The 18,934-nt window shown below is 37.0% G+C and overlaps 1 protein-coding gene across 4 annotated transcripts in view; it reads left to right on the forward strand.

The window, feature by feature from the left end:
- nck2a (NCK adaptor protein 2a) overlaps positions 1-18,934 on the forward strand; it is a 75,416-nt gene that overhangs the window by 39,707 nt on the left and 16,775 nt on the right. For all 4 annotated transcript variants that reach the window (XM_067410394.1, XM_067410396.1, XM_067410397.1 and 1 more), the window contains one exon: positions 18,077-18,318. In XM_067410394.1, coding sequence (XP_067266495.1) covers positions 18,093-18,318 — 226 coding nt within the window. In that variant the 5' untranslated portion in view covers positions 18,077-18,092. The remainder of the gene's footprint in view (positions 1-18,076; positions 18,319-18,934) is intronic.

An 18,934-nucleotide genomic window follows, 5' to 3' on the forward strand; every position in this document is an offset into this window, starting at 1 on the left:
AATATAGTGCATATGTACCATTTTATGATACTTTTATGGTGCTTTTTTGTCAATTTTCCCCAGCCCATATGCACATTTTTAGTAATTTCTCATTCAGCTCAAATTTATTTGACATAATACTTATCTTACTATATACATTATCATAATTGCTTATGCAGGACACTATGAACAGATAGAGCCAAGCCAAGCATTTGTGAGGGGTAAAGGGGGCTAATTTTGTGGGCGGGCTTGGATATCTCGTAAATGAATTCATTGTGCGGCTTGACTGAGATCTCTTCTGGTTTGACTCAGCGGACATGTGTGCTGGGCATGTTTGTTTTGACAGGTGCCAAAGCCCCTTCTGTAGCGCTGCATTTGTGCGCAGTGTAACTGTAGCTGAGAGCCATGCGGGTTAGTGAACGCTGGTTAGCCTCTGGCGCTGTGGAAGTCACGAAGAGCGCTTGTCAGAGGCCTGCCCTGTAGCGGAGGCAAGGTCAAACCCTTGCACAAGGGAGATGAGCAGGTAATGAGACACCAGAAACCTGTGACATCCTGCCCTTTCTGTAAATGGCTCTCTTTGCTGAAGGGCCTTTTGTATTTTTGTCCGTACCTGTTTTGTGATGACACTGTGGGTGAGTTAATGGTATGTTTTTTACATGGGCTGTTCTACATGTCTGTTTATTATGCATGCGTTGCTGCAGGGCATTGCTGGCATGCTTGGTTCCTCAAATGTACTTTTGATCACAGCAGGAATACTTGGAGATTGTATCGTGAAGATTTGCAGCACTTCAGTTTGGTATGATCAGATTTACTGCAGGCCTACGGTGAACATAAGACCTCCCGGACTGTAAATGCTGAAGGATGTTCATTCTCTGAATGAAACCATCAACCCAAGTCTTGCGTGTGATTGTTACACACTAGACAAAACTCTTATAGAGTATTTTACTATAAATAATGTATATGATTTGATTTGATTTGATTTGATTTGGAAGGGCAGGAAAACTGCGAACTGGATTTCTTAAAGCATAGCTGACCTACATCCAGTTTGTCATACTTTAGTCTTCAGTGTCACATGATCCTTCAGAAATCAATCTAATATGATGATTTCATGCTCAAGAAACATTGATTATTATTATTATTAATGTTGAAAACAGTTGTGTACAATTTTTTTTTCGATGAATAGAAAGTTCAAAAGAACAGCATTTATTTAAAATAGAATATTCTCTAACATTATAATTGTCTTTACTGTAACTTTTGATCAGTTTAACTTATCTTTGATGAATAAAAGTATTGATTAATTTTATTTCTATCCCCCAAAAATAAAATTAAAATTCTTACTGACCCCAAACTTTTGAACGGTAGTGTTTAATGTTACAAAAGATTTAGATTTCAGACAAATGCTGTTCTTTTGAACTTTCTATTCATCATAGCATCATTAAATAAAAATGTAAATAACTGTTTTCAACATTGATAATAATCATAAATGTTTCTTGAGCAGCAAATCATCATATTAGAATGATTTTTGAAGGATCATGTGACACTGAAGACTGGAGTAATGATGCTGAAAATTCATCTTTGATCACAGCAATAAATTACACTTTACTGTATATTGACATAGAAAACAGCTGTTTTAAATTGGAATAATATTTCACAATATTACTGGTTTTTTTTTTGTATTTTTAATCAAATAAATGCAGGCTTGCAAAAAAATCTTACTGAATCTTACTATATATATATATATATATATAAAACCAGACTAAGCATTATGAAATCGTGGTTTGTGATGCAGCTGCTGTCAGATCCATTACAGATGACTTCTTCATCTGTAAACAAAAGTTTTTTGTTGCGAACACTCCATTACACTGTTTACAAAACAAAATGCTCTGAACAAACTTATTATCTGATCTGAGACTCCATTAAAATAAACCATCCACATGTTTCCAACAAGGATCTTTCTGAAGTCTGTACAGAGATCCAAACAAGCCATTTAAAATGGACGCATCAAAGCAAACGTTCTTTCACTCTTCCATTTGTCCTGTTGTCAGCAGACTCAAGTGTGTAGGGATGTCAGAAACTAACCCTTTAAAGGTACAATATGTAAAATTTTTGCAGTAAAATATCCAAAAACCACTAGCCTAGTGTTATATATTTTGTCCAGCTGATTACAAACAATATCTCTAATGTTTTCAACTACTTGTAAATCATGAGAAAATTCCCATTCTAAACAGTGACACGGGGCAGTGCAGTCGCCTGTCAATGACGTCAGTTACCTTTGTTACCGCCTTTACTGACGTAGAAACCACATGACAACAGTGCCGTGGACAAATGCGGAAGTAGTGTCTAGCGTCCAGCAAACCACTAGCTTGCTTCAAGCAGTTCCTTATTTACTTCTTGCACGTTTTATGGTGGATTGTGTTACTTATTTATGGAACATAATTACTGTTTACCATCTGCCGCTTGTTCTGTCGACAATGACAGCTCCCGTAAACTCATGACCGGAAAAGCGGAAGCGGCGCCGGCGACTGTGTCATAATAAAAGTCCCGCTGCTCGTGAGGCGTGTGTTGATCAATCGCTCCAGCTCCTCGTTCAGCTCCCGCAACACTCGGTCCTGCTCTGCTTCATACTACAGTAACGTTAATAATCGCATCCACGAACATAAGTTCTTCCAGACTCCAATCCCTATTCTTTTGCACCGTCCGTTGATATGGAGACCACATGTCCCAAGTTTCCGCTCTAAAACTTGGCGTCATCAAACTACGCCTTTGTTTTGAAAAGGCTTCTAGCGACCTCTAGCGGAAAAAAATATCACAAATTGTACCTTTAAATAAATGCTTTATTTATAATGACGACATTTTAAGCTAACTTGAAGGATGTACAAATACCTGTTTATATGTCAGAAGATCAAGGCAAATTTGATTTCTCATGTCATGACCCCTTTAAAGTTGGACCTGCCTCTTAGTGGTTAATGTATGCTTATGTCACTAAATGTTGCAGCAAAGTTAAAATTTCCTCAATGTTTGGTTGCAAACCTTTGTTCTTCCTCAATGTCGTTGTAACACACCATCCCCTTTGAAATCAATGGATTCTTAGCATTCTTTGATGCAGTGTAAACTAGTGTGTAGGCGCCCTTAGCTTTGTATGTAAAACAGATTTTTTTATTTATTTATTTTGAAAGGCAGCATGTTGTTTCTTAACCTTTGTGAAATGTCTGTGTTCAACCTCATCTTTGTCGAAGGCAACAGTACTCAGACTGATGGATTCCATTCAGATTCACATGGAAAACACCCTGGGGCGATGCATCGGGATGATTTGATTAGCGACTTTAAACTACTGAGGAAATAAACACCACAGGGAGGGAAGAATCTCTGAGCTGAATTTGCAATACATACCAAATGCTCTTCTGAAAAAGGATGTTTAATGTAGCTTGAGCGCAGTTGGTTTTCTAGATCAGTTGAAGTTGACAGTAGCACATTTGTGGACCGTTTTTCGAACTATGCAGTGTTTAATTGTAACAGATAAGGAATCAGTTGTAGTGCTTGTCAGCGCTGGGTTGTAGAACAGGGTGGGCTTGTAGACCTTAGACAATATCCTGCCTGTTGTGTGATATGTGACCCCAATAATGGAGCTGAAAGAGATAACATGCCGTAGAGCAAGTGTTCCCACAAATGTGGGCTTTGACCTCACTGTGGCATTTTCTGTGAATAAACCATACAATATTGTTTCTATAGGGAGAAGACAGAGATCATAAGTGGGTAACACTTCAAAGCTTTTATTCTCAGTGTATCACTTCTTTCCGGTTTGTTAGTGCATGTAGTGGGAATATTGTTGAGCTCACAAACAGGAAAAGAAATAACCTCACTCTGAGGAGCAACCAACCAAACAAGCAGCATGAGAGGGAATTATGAGTCGTTTGAAGGAAGTGCAGGAATCCCAGAAGAGCAAAACCAGGAGGCAAGAAGAATAAGGGAAAGTGAGTGTCATCTTGTTGTCTTGTTTTAAAGTATGGTATCATATATACACTATTCATGTTCAAAATTTAATATGGACATTTTATAATGTTACAAAAGATTTGCATTTCAAATAAATTAGTGTTCTTTTTAAGGGGAGACACTACAGGCAAAAACACTGTTTTTTTCAGGCACCTGTCAATTTTGAGATTTTGCACTTTTTGGCTTTTCATAAAGTGTTTTTTTCAGACTGGTGGAAAGAAAACATCCAAAATACACTTTTAAGTGCATATTTTATAGCACTTTATCTATATGCATCTATAGATTTCAATTACAGTAAATATCTTTAAAGGCCGTTTTCTCAAAATGAGTTTTTTCTCCTGCTCTGAGTCAGAAATCTCCACTTCAGCAGAACTTACATACACCTAACTTTATAGTTTTATTCCTATCTATTTTCTGAAGGTTTTTAAAGTGGGATTTGTTGATATATAATTTGCCTGATTTTATACAGCATTTTATTCCTAAAAAAAATGGTGAAAATATATATATTTTAGTATTTTCTGATTTATGGAGTGATAAAAAGAGATATCCAAAATTCCCTCTGTAAAAACCTTTGAATTTAATACGTCCAGAAAATTAAACGAGAACTGTGAACCTGACGTCATCCAATATTCAGATTTTTGTTGTAGAAATGTATGCAAATTAGCGAATATTTAATTTGATAACGTCTCATTTGCATATTTAAACATTACATTTTAGAAAACTTGTAATACAAAAAATGTTTGCAGTTTTTAATGTAATCAATTAGCTGGCGAAGTATGGTGATATCTACTAGTTACTTTTTTTACCCTATTCACCTGGGGTGTCTCGCCTTAACTTTCTATTTAAAGGAACACTCCACTTTTTTTGAAAATAGGCTCATTTTCCAACTCCCCTAGAGTTAAACAGTTGAGTTTTACCGTTTTCGAATCCATTCAGCCAATCTCCGGTTCTGGCGGTACCACTTTTAGCATAGCTTAGCATAGTTCATTGAATCTGATTAGGCCGTTAGCATTGTGCTTAAAAATGACCAAAGAGTTTTGATATTTTTCCTATTTAAAACTTGACTCTTCTGTAGTTAAATCGTGTACTAAGACCGACAGAAAATGAAAAGTTGTGATTTTCTAGGCTGATATGGCTAGGAACTATACTCTCATTCAGGCGTAATAATCAAGGAACTTTGCTGCCGTTCCATGGCTGCAGCAGTGCAATGATATTACGCAGCGCCTGTGAGCCCCTGCTTGCACAGGGAACGTGCCTTGCAATCATGGAGACGTTTGTGAGAGACGCTAAGTAATATCATTGCACTCATTTTCAAAAAAAGTGGAGTGTTCCTTTAACAAAGAATCTTGGAAAAAAAACGGTTACCGTTTCTACAAAAATATTAAGCAACATAACTTGATAAGAAATGCATGAAATCAGCATATTAGATCATATGATTTCTGGAGGGTCATGTGACACTGAAGACTGATGTCATTACTGGAAAATTACGTTATAAAATAAAATAGGAAAGTGTTATTTTAAATTCTAATAATATTGTAATTAATGGTAATTTTACTGTACTTTTGTTCAAATAAATGCAGCCTTGGTGAGCATAAGGTACTTCTTTCAAATAATCCAACTGATGATGACAACCTTTTGAATGGTAGCTTTTTTTTTTTCTCCATTGAATTTCCAGCAAAATTAACTGGTTGATATATCGCGCCATAACTGTCATTTGAAATTACTCATATCATTATATATATATATATATATATATATATATATATATATATATATATATATATATATATATATATATATATATAATATATATGCTTATAACACCCACCCCTAAATATCCCTCATTTTTCACAGCACTGATAAGAAAATAAATGATTAACTGTATTCCTGATTTTTGGAAAGCGAGCAAGCATTTTGGAAAAGGACTCCAAACTATGCGATTTGCCATTCAGGACCACCTGTTCGGTGCATCTCTTGTGTGCTGGGCATGGCAAACGCTTTTGTTTCAGTTTGTGTGGGCTCAGTCTTCTCTCTCTGTTCAGCTCCAGGCACCCGTCCGCCTGTCTGTCCCTGGCCACAGAGAGGGTTTGGCCACTGCAACCATGGAAACCTGCAAACAATAGCCCATACTCTTAGGAAGGAGAGGAGGAAGAAATAAAAAAGCTGAGTGAGAATGCTTAGCGCGGGAAAGGAGATCCGTGTTGCACGGTTATCTGTCCTGACTAGATGAGCGTGAGAGCTGTCAGACCTATGACATGGATGGAGGTTACCCACATTCCTGTGTGGCGTAAGAAATGGCAGTGTTCATGTGTATCCCAAGAAACAAGTGACTGATGTTTAATTGTTATCTTAACCTTGACAAATTCCCTCTTAAGGTGTGGTCACATTTACTGTTGTTTTGTAAATTTTCATGGACAATTTCCAGGACATTTCAAATCACACAATCTGGAATTCAAGTGAGGGCGAAAGATTTCCCCACACAGATTTCACGCTAATTTGCTGTGCTGACCAACAGAAAGCTGCTTGGTTTGAAAGTGGCTTCTGTGTACACACACTGTTAACAGTAGACATGGAGCTTTTTTGCTAGTGAAATTTTGCTAATCTGACCCCACTTTTAATAATCAGTTTCATGGGGCCTTTATATGTTTTTGTTTTATAGTCTGCGTGGTCATACAAGCACAGAATTGGTGTCATTATTAGTCTGGTGAACATTTTTTTTTAAACAAATGCATAAGGGATGGGTCAAGCTGGTCAACATGTCATCCAAAAAACTGACTAGTCGATTTTTAAAGGTGGTTAGTTTTAGATTTTTTGGAGGTGTGGCCTTTATTAGCATTGTTTTTTGATGCATCTTGCGTATTTTAAATGCCTTGTCAAGTTAAAAATTATTTGACTGTTAAAAATGTGTGTCAAGACATACTGCATTCTGTTCCTCCCCTGATAAACACTCATAAGAAACTTGTCTCATCTAGGTCAGGTGAACTCAAAACCAGCCTAATTGTTGAGTTTCTTTACGTCAGGGTTTCTCAACTGGTGAGTTGCGACCCAAAAGTGGGTCGCATGACCGATATGAATGGATTGCGAGTGTGCAGTCAAAGAATCAACCACAACAAAAAATGAAATACCAAATTTCTTTCTGATGGGAGACTTTTATTTTCAAAGACATGCGTTAAAGCTCTGAGGATAAAACGTGTTGCCCAATTCAGTATCTGCGGTCAGATGAGGTAAACAAATCTGGGACTGCTATTTAATAGCCTTAACTTAAAATACTGTTTGTTCATCCGTATTAGTGATATTCTTACAATTTATGTATATGTTAAGTGAAGTGGGACGTTACTTGTGTGTGTGTGAGTGTGTGTGTCAACGATTTTTGAGAAATAAATTTGCTTGATTTGGATTCCTAAAAATTTGGGTCGTGGCTTAATGACCATGAGAAAATGTGGGTTCCACATCCAAACCAGTTGAAAATCAACTTCTTTAGGTAATTTTTCACATGCCTACAATGCATAATATTTATTCATAGATTTTGAATAAATTAGATTATGTTTGATGGTTTTTAGAACTTCAATAGTATTCAAATGCAAGTCCAGATGTTTTTATGACTGGTGCATATTTGTGTGGGTTTTTTCTTTATATGTCAGGGTTCAGGGGTCATTTCAGGATCAGCGGGTTCTTTAGATTATTACTCAGAGGTCTGAGACGCATGTTGAACAATGGAAAGATTGTTTGCTAAACAATGCTGAATTCATTTGTGGAAAAAAGCATTGCTGGAATAATGTAGAGGAATGACATCAAAGACAAACTAGCTCTCCGTGCTTTTTCACAGTCTTAATTCAGATCATTCTCATTATGCAAAGTGATGACAGAAACAGTCCTGATTTGGTTGAGACACAAACAAGGTTACTATTTGTAAGAAAAGTGTGCAATCACATCATCTTGGAACATGCTGAAAGAAATGTGCTGTAGCTTTTTCTAAAGGTTTTGCTCAGTAATGTGGTTCAGTCAGTCACTGAAATTTAGTTTTTCCATTGTGATAAAATGTTTGTAAGGAGAGTGGGACCTCACTGGGAATCTGTTCACCATTAGCTTTATGCTTTTGCGTGACAGCTTCATGGATGACGTCACCAAACAGTCAAACATCATTAATTTTCTTTTATTGCTTACTGAAGAGGAGCAACCGCTAACCTCATCAGAGACATTACAGTACAGACATTACAACGCAAACACAGCCCACTGTACTGGAGTTTGGACTTTAGGATGCTTTTTATTTGCTTTGGATATCAGCTGAAACAACAAATGTGATAAATTTGTAACAGAACTGGTGAGTCATAAATATTAGTATCAAATCAGATGGATATTTGGGAGCTAAATTATTGAGAGCTATGTAAACGAATAACAAGATTTTCGTTTACAAAGCTCTCAATAATTTAGCTCCCAAAAATATATCAGATTTGATCCAGATCACTTAGATCCCAAAATGGTCATCTTTTGCTGGCACAACGATCTCGTCTGCGACGCAAGGGAGACTGAGCTTTCACAGTAGCGGGCCCTAAGCTGTGGAATAGCTTGCCACTACCAGTCAGAACTGCTTCTAGGTTTGCCGAATTTAAATCTATGTTAAAAACGCATCTTTTTTCCTGTGCTTTTAATTCTTGGTAATTTGTATGCATTCTTTTGTATTCATGTTCTTCTTTTTCCTTTTCTTTCTAACTCTATGTACAGCACTTTGGCCAGCTCAGGCTGATTTTAAATGTGCTTTATAAATAATATTAAATTGAATTTATTGAATTGAATTAGTGGTGCACCAATCAAAATTTTAGATCAGTATCATATATCAATAAATAGTATTTTAACTCAGATTTGCTGATACTGTAAGATAAACACACTCTCATGACAATTTGTGACTTTTACATTTTGTAGAACTGGTTGCGAATTCATTTGAATTTGTATGTTTTTGTAGGGTCTGCGTACAAACCTACAAACTGTTGGTAGGGGTGTGACGAGACTGTTAGCTCACGAGACGAGACACGAGATTGAGTTCATGAGAACGCGATGAGATTTTTACACAGTATTTTTAAGAAATCCTCAATGACGAAATAGTCTGCAGGTGCATTTGAAATGTTTTAACTAATCATCTAGTAATGAATATCGTTTCAGTTCTGCTTTCTGGATTATCATATGCAGTAAAAAACAATAATACTCAAGCACTGTAAAAGGTTTTTGCCACAAACTCAACTGGCTTCTCTCCTGTGTGATTTCATGAGTGATTTCATATTAAGTGCAAACAATAAGTGCAACCATAATCAAATTACTCTCTCAATATGCAAATAAAGACTAAATTTTCCTTCAAGCACGATACAGAGCTAAGAGATGGTTACAAGCCTGAGATAGCTTTCATATTGGGAGATATTTGAATGCATATTGAAGTAGTTGCTTTGTCTATGTGTAAAATATCTCAAGTCATGCTTTAGCATAACTACTGTTAACAGTCTACTGCCGTTTCATCATCTTCCTAGTCTCTCATTTTCACAAATAACCGGTTTGAAATCTCTCGCCATGTCACTGTCAAACTTGATTCCTTCTCGCCACTTTCTATTTTAAGCTGCTTGTCCATTTCTCACTCTTGTATGATGTAATTTCTTGTGTTAGTGAGATCAGAACAGCCTGGTCGGTGTGTGTGAAAGATCATTCGCTGGTAGAGGTGTGCGTTGAGTTTACTGCTGGTTCAGACTAATCATTAACACCAGCAATGGGAAAACACACGTCCTTGCCTTTTAAAGTTTTTAACTCTTTCATACCAGGCCAAATTTACTCGGCCCCCTTCTCCAAACTCCACCACATTAGCTTAATTCTTGAACCTGTTTGGACGGTTCTGAATGCGGCTGTATTAGTGCCAGAGATGTTTGCTGAAGGGAGATGAATGAGGCAGTCCACTGTTGCTACAGACATGACAGGAATCCAAAAGAGGTCAGGAAAGCGTAAAATAGATGACTGGTAGATTCATTCTTAACCTCTCTCTACTGAACAATCTGGTGGGCCTTCTTTTTTTCCCCCTCTTTTTCCTTGTGCTCCCTCTTTTCCACTCTTCCCAGTGTTTTATGCTTGTTAAAGAGCTCGAGAGAGTCTATATAGAGTGCTGATTCAGCTGGACAGAACCCTTTCTTTAATTCTCACTCAAAATTCCCACTTGAGGGGGAAGGCCAGGCCAGCTGGATTTTGGGAAAGTAAGGCTACATCTATGACATACTCTTTCTTGCATTCTCTTGTGCTCTCTTTCTCCTTGTTCTTATTCTTTCTTTCTTTTCTCAGCAGGAAACTGAAGCAAAGTTTTCCATTTGTTAACCATTTGTTGTCATCTCATCGCTTTCTAGTACAAACAATTAAGACATTAAAGAGAATGACTTGACTTTGACTTTCATTTATTTGGCAGTGCAAAAAGCATGATTTAAAAAAAAAAAAAAAAAATATGCATTGTATATAGAGATTATAGCAGCACCTCTGGTGCGTAGATAGGCTTTTCTCTAAAACAAATGTTTTGCTATCAAAGTGAGGACGTTCCATAGGCGTAATGGTTTTTATACTGTACAAACTGTACATTCTATCCCCCTACCCCTAAACCCATCACAGAAAACATTCTGCATTTTTACATTTTTAATAAAGCATTGTTTACTATGTTTTTAAAGCTATTTTAAAAATGAGGACTCATGAAATGTCCTCATTTTTCATGTTTACATGGTAATACCAGTGTAATACCCATATCATTATACAAATTTGTGTCCTCATAAATCACAAAAACACACACACAGTGCCCTCCATAGTATTGGCACAGTAAGACAAAATTTCTCTGATTAAAATATGAGGCAAAAGTACATACATGTTTTACCAAATAAGAAAAGTTGCATCCCTTTATCTAATGTGATAAATATTGGAACAATTGGCTCACAGGTGTTTCTAAATGATCAGCTGTGTCCTGTTGCATTAATTTTTCACATATTAAAGGCAGGGAATTTGTAGTATCAATCATATTACATTGCTTCTGCATTCTGAGTCTTGCCCCGGTATACTTCAAACAAACTTCTTTTTTGTTCTTCGTTTAGGGGTAAAACGAAGTTCGAAATGCGCGACCAGCGATATACTGTAAACGAACATCTGACGCCGCCCACACCGCTGAGAACGACGGTTATATGAATATGTAAATATGAAAAAACATGAAAAACAGTGTTAGTGCCTCATTTTTTTTTTATAAGCACAACTTCATTTTGTACTATAAAGTGGCTGTCCAGTGTGTTCATGTTTTCACCCGTTGAGCTCTTACCTCAATTAATTCAACACACGAAATGACTCAAAGCCGCGACCCACTCGATTGAAGGCGGAGCCTCAGTGCACACCTCCTATTACGTTATCGTCACAGACCAATGGTAGTACGAAGGTGTTTTGCAGCTGAAGCAAACTTTTCCTGAAAGTTCGCTTTGGCAAGCCATTTCGAACTTCCAAAAAGAACACTAAACAAACTTCTTTTTGGCCTGATTTTGTTCGAAATGATGTCACATGAGTTCGTTCTTCGATTTCGTTTGAAGTATACCGGAGCCTTAAGCCAGGATGAAGATGAGGGAGCTGACTTTGAGAGAAAAGCAAAAAAATTTGATGCTAAAAGAAAAGAGGAACTCAGTTAGAGCTATAGCACAAACATTGGGCATAGCAAAATCAACAGTTTGAGATATACTGAAAAAGGAAGAAATCACCTGCGAGTTCAGCAACCGACATTGACTAGGTCAGCTGAGAACAACAGCAGTTGATGACAAACATATCATAAAAGCTGTGAAAAACCCTAAAAAAAGTCTCCATAATGTCTCTCAATCTACTGTTCACAGTAGACTTCAACAGCAGAATTACAGAGGCCACAGAGCAAGATGGAACAGAGTTTTATGGACAGACGAGAAAAAGATTTACCTTTTATCAAAGTGATGGGAATGCAAAAGTGTGGAGAAGAAAAAGGGAACTGCAAATGATCCACAGCATACAACTTCATCGTTAAAGCATGGAAGAAGTATGTCATGGCATGGACATGCATGGCTGCCTCTGTAACAGGCTCACTCATCTTTATTGATGACTTAATGAACTTTGGCGGCAACAGAATGAATTCAGAAGTGTACAAAACAATCTTGGCTACCAATGTTCAAGAAAATGCCACCAGACTCACTGGGAAGTGTTTCATATTGGAAGGACAGTGATCCAAAATACTCTGCCAACTCAGTCAAGGAGTTGAGGGGAAAGAAAAAGTCTTAGATTGGCCAAACCAGTCTCCAGATTTAAAACCTACTGAACATGCATTTCACCAGCTGAAGAGTAGACTAAAGGCAGAAACTCTCCAAAACAAACAACAGTTGAAAATGGTTGCATTAAAGGCTTGGAAAAGCATTTCAAAGGATGAATCCAAGAGTCTGGTGATGGTTCTATGGGTTGTAGACTCACTGCTGTGAATGCATGCAAGGGATTTGCAACTAATATTAGCTTTTAAACTTGTACATTTGCTTTAAGTTAAATTGTCGCAATACTTATGCTCACATTAGATGGATGAAACAAAAGTGCTGTTCTTCTTAGTTAGTAAAACATGTGTTGAAACAGCCAATAATAAAATGTGACATTCTGTACTTTCGGCTCAATTCATGTTTTAATCATGTTTGCATATTTCTTGACTCCACAGCAAACAGAGCAATTGTGTCTTTAATGTCCCAATACAAAGCATAATTAAAATCCAAAGCACAGGTTGGATTAGTCAATTACTAAAAATGAGTACGAATCTGGCTTCTTTTAAACTAGTCCTTCACCATTATTATAATAGAATTTAAATCTTCCATTCATTTTATTTTATTTGGTTAGATATTGAGCATAGAGGTTCTTTATTGGTATCTATAGTTCCATGAAGAACCATTGATATGTTTGGAACATTTACATTGGACAAAAGGTTTATTATAGAGGGAAAATGTACTTCACACTAAGACACAAAATCACCTTTTTAGAAGCTTTATTTTTAAAAAAAAATGCAGTGAATATATTTTAGGCAGATATTTGACAACTGCTTTGCGTGTGAGAGATGTTTAGTTGGGTTAAGAGAATGTTAGCTGGATGTTTGCCTAGCGGATGTATTAGTCGTATTAAATGCTTTCAATCCCATGAGAGCAGGGCTCAGAGTGCTAAGTGCGTCTGGACTATGGGAACACATCTTGGCCGAGGATAGATCAATTCAAGGTCAGAGAGTGGCCTTCCTTCTGTTCTTGGACATTGTACACTAGACGTCACGGCTGCCGGATGCAAGACAGACTCACTTTGCAGGTCTGAATTGGAGTATGACTGTTTTTCTGCGTGTGGTGAGAAATGTTTATAACCCGGCTAATTGTCTCTTCTTGGTTAAAAGGCTTCTCCTGTGTGTCTGTGTAAGTGAGCGTAAGCTGACATTGAGCGGGGTGAGATTGATCATTACCAAGCAGCTTTCCGGCATCTGAGTGAACGCTGAGCCGTGAGGATTGATCTGCTTTCCCGCGGCAGAGCCATCGTTCTTCTTAACAGCCTTGATTATGAAGGAGGTGGGCTAAGCTGTGTGGATATTACAGGGGGTGGGGCTCCGATTAGTGAAATGAGTGTCATCTATCACCGCGTTGCCGGGACAGAGACATCCTCGGTTCTCTGAAGAGGAGAGAGGGAAAAGAGATGGACGGCGACCTTTAACAGCGTCCTCCAACATGATAACCATGATTCTGTAGAAACAATACATGATGTTAGCAGTGCAGTGTTTAATTAGTAGATGTATGATTAAATCAGAAGCTGATATACATAAATCTGTCACACATTTTATTTTCTACAAACAAGCTTTTTTTTCAAACCGTGTTGTTGATTTTGTTATCTCAGCAGATGGTAGAGCAAACATTATCATTGTTATTATCATTATCATTTCTGTGCTGTTTTGAAGAATGTGGCAGTTGTTCTGATATCTGTTCTCAATGCAGCGCCATTTATTCTTCCACATTTAGTAATTTCTTGTCATGCTGGGTTATGAGTTGTGCTGGTGATTAAAAACCATTGCAAATGCTGGTATCTGACCTGGATGATAACGTGCTACTGTTAAATGCAGCTGGCATTTCAGACATAAAGTGGTAAAAGGTTTTTTAACACATAATTTGTTAAATAACTTCCGTATAGCTATAACTTCTAAATATAATCTGTGTATTTATTTATCTATCTATCAATCAAATTCAGATGAGAGGTTCAACAAAATCATTCGACTAATAAGGCTGTCCACCAGATTCCAATCAGAAGTGTTTCGCACCTGTAACGTGACCTTTGAGATTTTATATATATATATATATATATATATATATATATATACATATATATATATATATATATATATATATATATATATATATATATATATACACGTCACACTACCGCTGTCAACTTCACTGCCACGGTTGTCATGCTGAACGTCACAGCCCTAACGTTACCAAATCATTTTTACTCATTTTAGTATTGCCAATTCAATTGACAATGTCAATTCCATCTTTCCATCTCTACCTGTCTGCATTCTTTGACAGTGTTCAGTGACTAGCTTCGGCCTGCTCTCCCCGCCTTTATCTCCTATCCTCCCCTCTGTTTGCATGATAGAGAATCTCGTTTAGCAGCTCCTCGTACCCCGTGGCTCTCTTTCCCACCCTGTACTGAAACATGACGAGTGAGGTCACACTTCTGGTAACCTTCTGAACCTGAAGCTCGCAGCCAGCAAAGTGGAATGACTCATTTAAAGCGTGGGGACATTTCTATCCAGCTGCTGCGCTGTCTTAGCCAGCCTCTTTCTTAATTGAACTGTCATTTAACGACCACTTTTAAAGAAAACGAGCTCTGCCTTTGAGCTGCCATATTTGCATTTATGAAATACAGCCAGCACGGATACTCATCTCACCAGAGGTAATGAAATCCTTTATGTGGCGTAATTGTGTGTGGAAGGCGTCTTTTAGAGTTATGTGCTGAGGTGTGATGGGTGTTAATATTAGAATTGCCGCCTCATTAAAGAAATAAAACAAAGGTAGAATAGGGCCTTGTGAATTTTTTATTTTATTTTTTTATTTTTGTGTAATCTGTTTTAATGTTTAAATTAAATGTTAGTAATTAAAAAAAATGTCTAATTAATTGAAATCACAAAAAAAAAATACAAAAATACAAAATAATTTATAAAAAGTTTAACGAAAAGAAAAAATACATTTTTAGGGCTCTGTGAAATCCATTTTATTTTTTCCCAAATTGTTTTATTTTTTTCCATATTCCATGTTTTCAGTTTAGCATTTTCTTGATTCTGTTTTAATGGTTTCATAAAATTTTTAATTAAATATCATGTCTAATCAATTGAATTCATAAAACATCAACAATTTAATTATTTATTTATTTTTAAATATAAGACACTATTTTTTTCAGAATTTTGTTGTTTGGTTGTTTGTTCTTCTTCTAGATTTATGATTTGATACAAATTTATCATCAAAAAAAGGTGGTAATCTAGTGAAGGCAAAAAAAAAAAACATTAACAATTTAATAATTTTATTATTATTATTATTATTATTATTATTATTATTATTATTATTAAAAACATTCTACTGTGTTTCTGTCACAATTTCTTCAAGTTAAACCTAACTTCTATTTTGACAGGTTGTAGTGAAGACCTTTGAGTTTCTGTATGTATATGATATGACAATAGTTTTTTTTTTTTTTTTTTATCAAATGAAATGGTAAACTGAACTCTCTGAGTGTGGTGTGTTTATCTGCATTTGAGTTTAAAGCCCATAATTCAAAGTTCAAATTAGTCTTGTGTAGCCAGACTTGGGCATAAGGTTCTTGCCAAGAACCTCCCTTTTAGATAGAAAGAGACCATCTGAACCACAATTTGTTTAGTTTTTATGTGGAGTTTGAACAATTGTGCAGTACTTGCAAGTTTTGTATGCAATATGCATCAGATGGTCAGTGGACGTTGTGTGGGTGGTCAGTTGGTGTGCTGCCTAGGGTCTTATTGCTTTCATGATAACCCTGTAAGTGTACCAGGAGAATAACATTCGTAAACAAACACTAAAGGACTAACTAGGTAGTTTGGTAAAAGTGTAGAAAAGAATAGACTCACAACAGCAGTCAGAAACCAGAAAGCTTTGCTTATGGGATCTGCATCACTTGTGCATTGTAGGCAAAGCGTGAAATGAAAGCTGTTGCTCAAACATACACACCCACATGCTCATACACTCTCAAACTCACTAGGTCTGCCCTTTCCTTCTAACGATTGTGCATTTGACTGGCCGTGCCTGAAGCCTCTCTCAGCAGGAGCACAGAGCTTTAAGTGCGCTTTCCTGAAACACCATCAATACTTAATCAGACCATTACTATTCAGTGCATATTTAATCCTTCGGCAACTCTCTCTCTCTCAAGTCTCAGGCAAGCCGTTTAAAATTGGCCATGCCAATAAACCCGCCTACTTATTCATTTATGGGTTTAGCAATTGCCTACTATCATTTCTGTCATTTTGCTCAGAGGAACAAGAACACTCTATGTATTTTGAAAACTTCTGCTCAGCCTTTGACAGTCTCAGTCATTTTTAATGGCTTTTCTGTTTGAAGGTTTAGCTCTTTATTTAATGAGACCAATGGCATGGATTAAGTGGCTTAACCTTCGCGACTCTGAGGGAAAGCACTTCTCTGCCTATATTGCTTTCCCTTTATCACTTGCTTTTAGTACTCACACTCTCTTTATACGTTTTCAGATTCATTGTTTGCTTTGTTTTTTAGGCTTGTCAGTGCTGTTGTTAGCTACAGTATATTTAGATATATCCAGTCTCACTGTTTAATGGAATGAGGATGCATATCATTTTTAGCTGTCAACCAATATGGGTTTTTTAATGGTCAAGACTGAACAGAACAGAACAGAACATGCTGTCTGATATAATGCCATAATGTGATATAATGCATACATGTTACTGTTGGAATCAAATGAATAATTATATTCACCAAAAATTCACCAGAGTAAGAATTTGTACCTTGTTAGTCAAAGGGAGCCAAATATCCAAAATGTATGGTTATTGTTTGCTGATATTAATATTGTCAGTTTATCATGATTTATCGCATCTAAACTTGAGGTTATGTCTCATTTTTTTCCACTAATGTCAACAAATGGAATTATAAAAAATAATGTTATCAAACAAGTTTACCTTTTCTGCTAGCTTCTGTTGGTGTATCAAGCTGGCAAAAGCATTGTTGGCCAACTATGGTCACAAGTTCCATCATTGGCAACATAGTTCAGCAATTCTACCTTTTTTTTTAATATTAATATTTGCAAATAGCATCACAAAGTTGTGTGGTTGGAACTACAGTTCTCGACCTGTGCTTATAAATGGACTTAAATACACAAATACTTTCATTTTTTTCATATTATATATATATAATATTTCATTCTGTGACAAGTTTGTCAAAAGTGAATATGATTTGAACAGATGGTTCGAAGTTACTACAATTTCAGGAAACGGTTGTGACTAGCTAGTTAATTTCTCCAACAATTAATTGTACTTTGGCGAGTTACATCATTGTATGGGAAACGCTGTTTGGGATTCTCAAACAGAGCAATGTTTTGATTGCACCACAAAGCCAAAGTATTTACACTTTTCAAGGAAATGAACCTGTAAATGACTTGCTATTTGTGTCATTTTCTGTTGAACTAAAGTATTTCTGTATCATCCAAACTCCCTTTTGATTCTTGACTCCTCCAGTCTGTCATGTCTTTTCTCCTGCTCTTCACGCCCTCCCTCCCTCTGGTATATGGGTTGGCTGGAGGGAGTGTGAGCTCACCTGCCGATTAAGATGTGTTAAATAGAGCATATGTAATCATGTCTGTCTCTTGTCTGAGTCATGCATTTGTCATAGAGGCTTGACTTACTGTCTTGCTGCAAGAGATTGTCCAGACCTATGTAAGGGTTTTCAATCTTATCTGTACATTTTCCTTGGAACATAATGAATGTTATATTTGGTCAGTATATGGAGTTAGCTCTTCTGCCATATTTTATTTCTTTCTCTCTCTCTCTTGGCAGTGGTACTCGATGAAAGATGACAGAGGAGGTGATTGTTATAGCCAAGTGGGACTACACAGCTCAGCAAGACCAGGAACTGGACATCCGGAAGAACGAGCGCCTGTGGTTGCTGGATGATTCCAAGACCTGGTGGAGAGTCCGCAACGCATCCAACCGCACCGGCTACGTCCCCTCTAATTACGTAGAGCGCAAGAACAGTCTAAAGAAAACCTCACTTGTGAAGAACCTGAAGGATACGCTTGGTAAGACATCTCACAGTTCAGTGAAGCACTTTACCAGTTCACAGTCCTGCCGAACTAGCAAAGTCCCTTTAAGGCAAATTGGTTCATTCGGCAGCCATCTTGGCAACACCCTGAGGAAGCTATTTTTTATTTAGGGAAGTAGAATATCTACTCAAGTAGGGAGAAAACAGAAAAATGTCCAGAACTGTTTCCCACGTTTACGTGTCCACATGTCCACAACATGTCAAATCAGCAAAATCTGACAATTGCAAGGTTTGCTTACCTTCTTTTTTTTTTTTGGTTCCGTTTTGAATTTAACAGCATTCATTTTCATGGCTAACATCCTCAGTTTTTGCAAAGGAGACCAGTCAGATTTAAGGTTCTACTTATGATTGGTTAGCTCATTAGCTAAATTGTGTTGTTTTGATCTAAATGTCATACTGAAGAGCTTTTGCAGTTCTAGACCTCGTACTCCTTCAGTAGGAGATGACGTGTATGAAACACCCTCACAGTTGCCATGCCCTACTTCCCCCACACGCCTCCAGAGCTTCATGCCTTTAACGCTCAATCTGTTATCTCTAGGCACTAAGGAAGACTCTTGGGACTGACGTTTTTTTGCAGCGAGTTGTGCACGAGC

The sequence above is a fragment of the Chanodichthys erythropterus genome, chromosome 14 (genome assembly GCF_024489055.1).
Source record: "Chanodichthys erythropterus isolate Z2021 chromosome 14, ASM2448905v1, whole genome shotgun sequence".
NCBI classification, from domain to species: Eukaryota; Metazoa; Chordata; class Actinopteri; order Cypriniformes; family Xenocyprididae; genus Chanodichthys; species Chanodichthys erythropterus.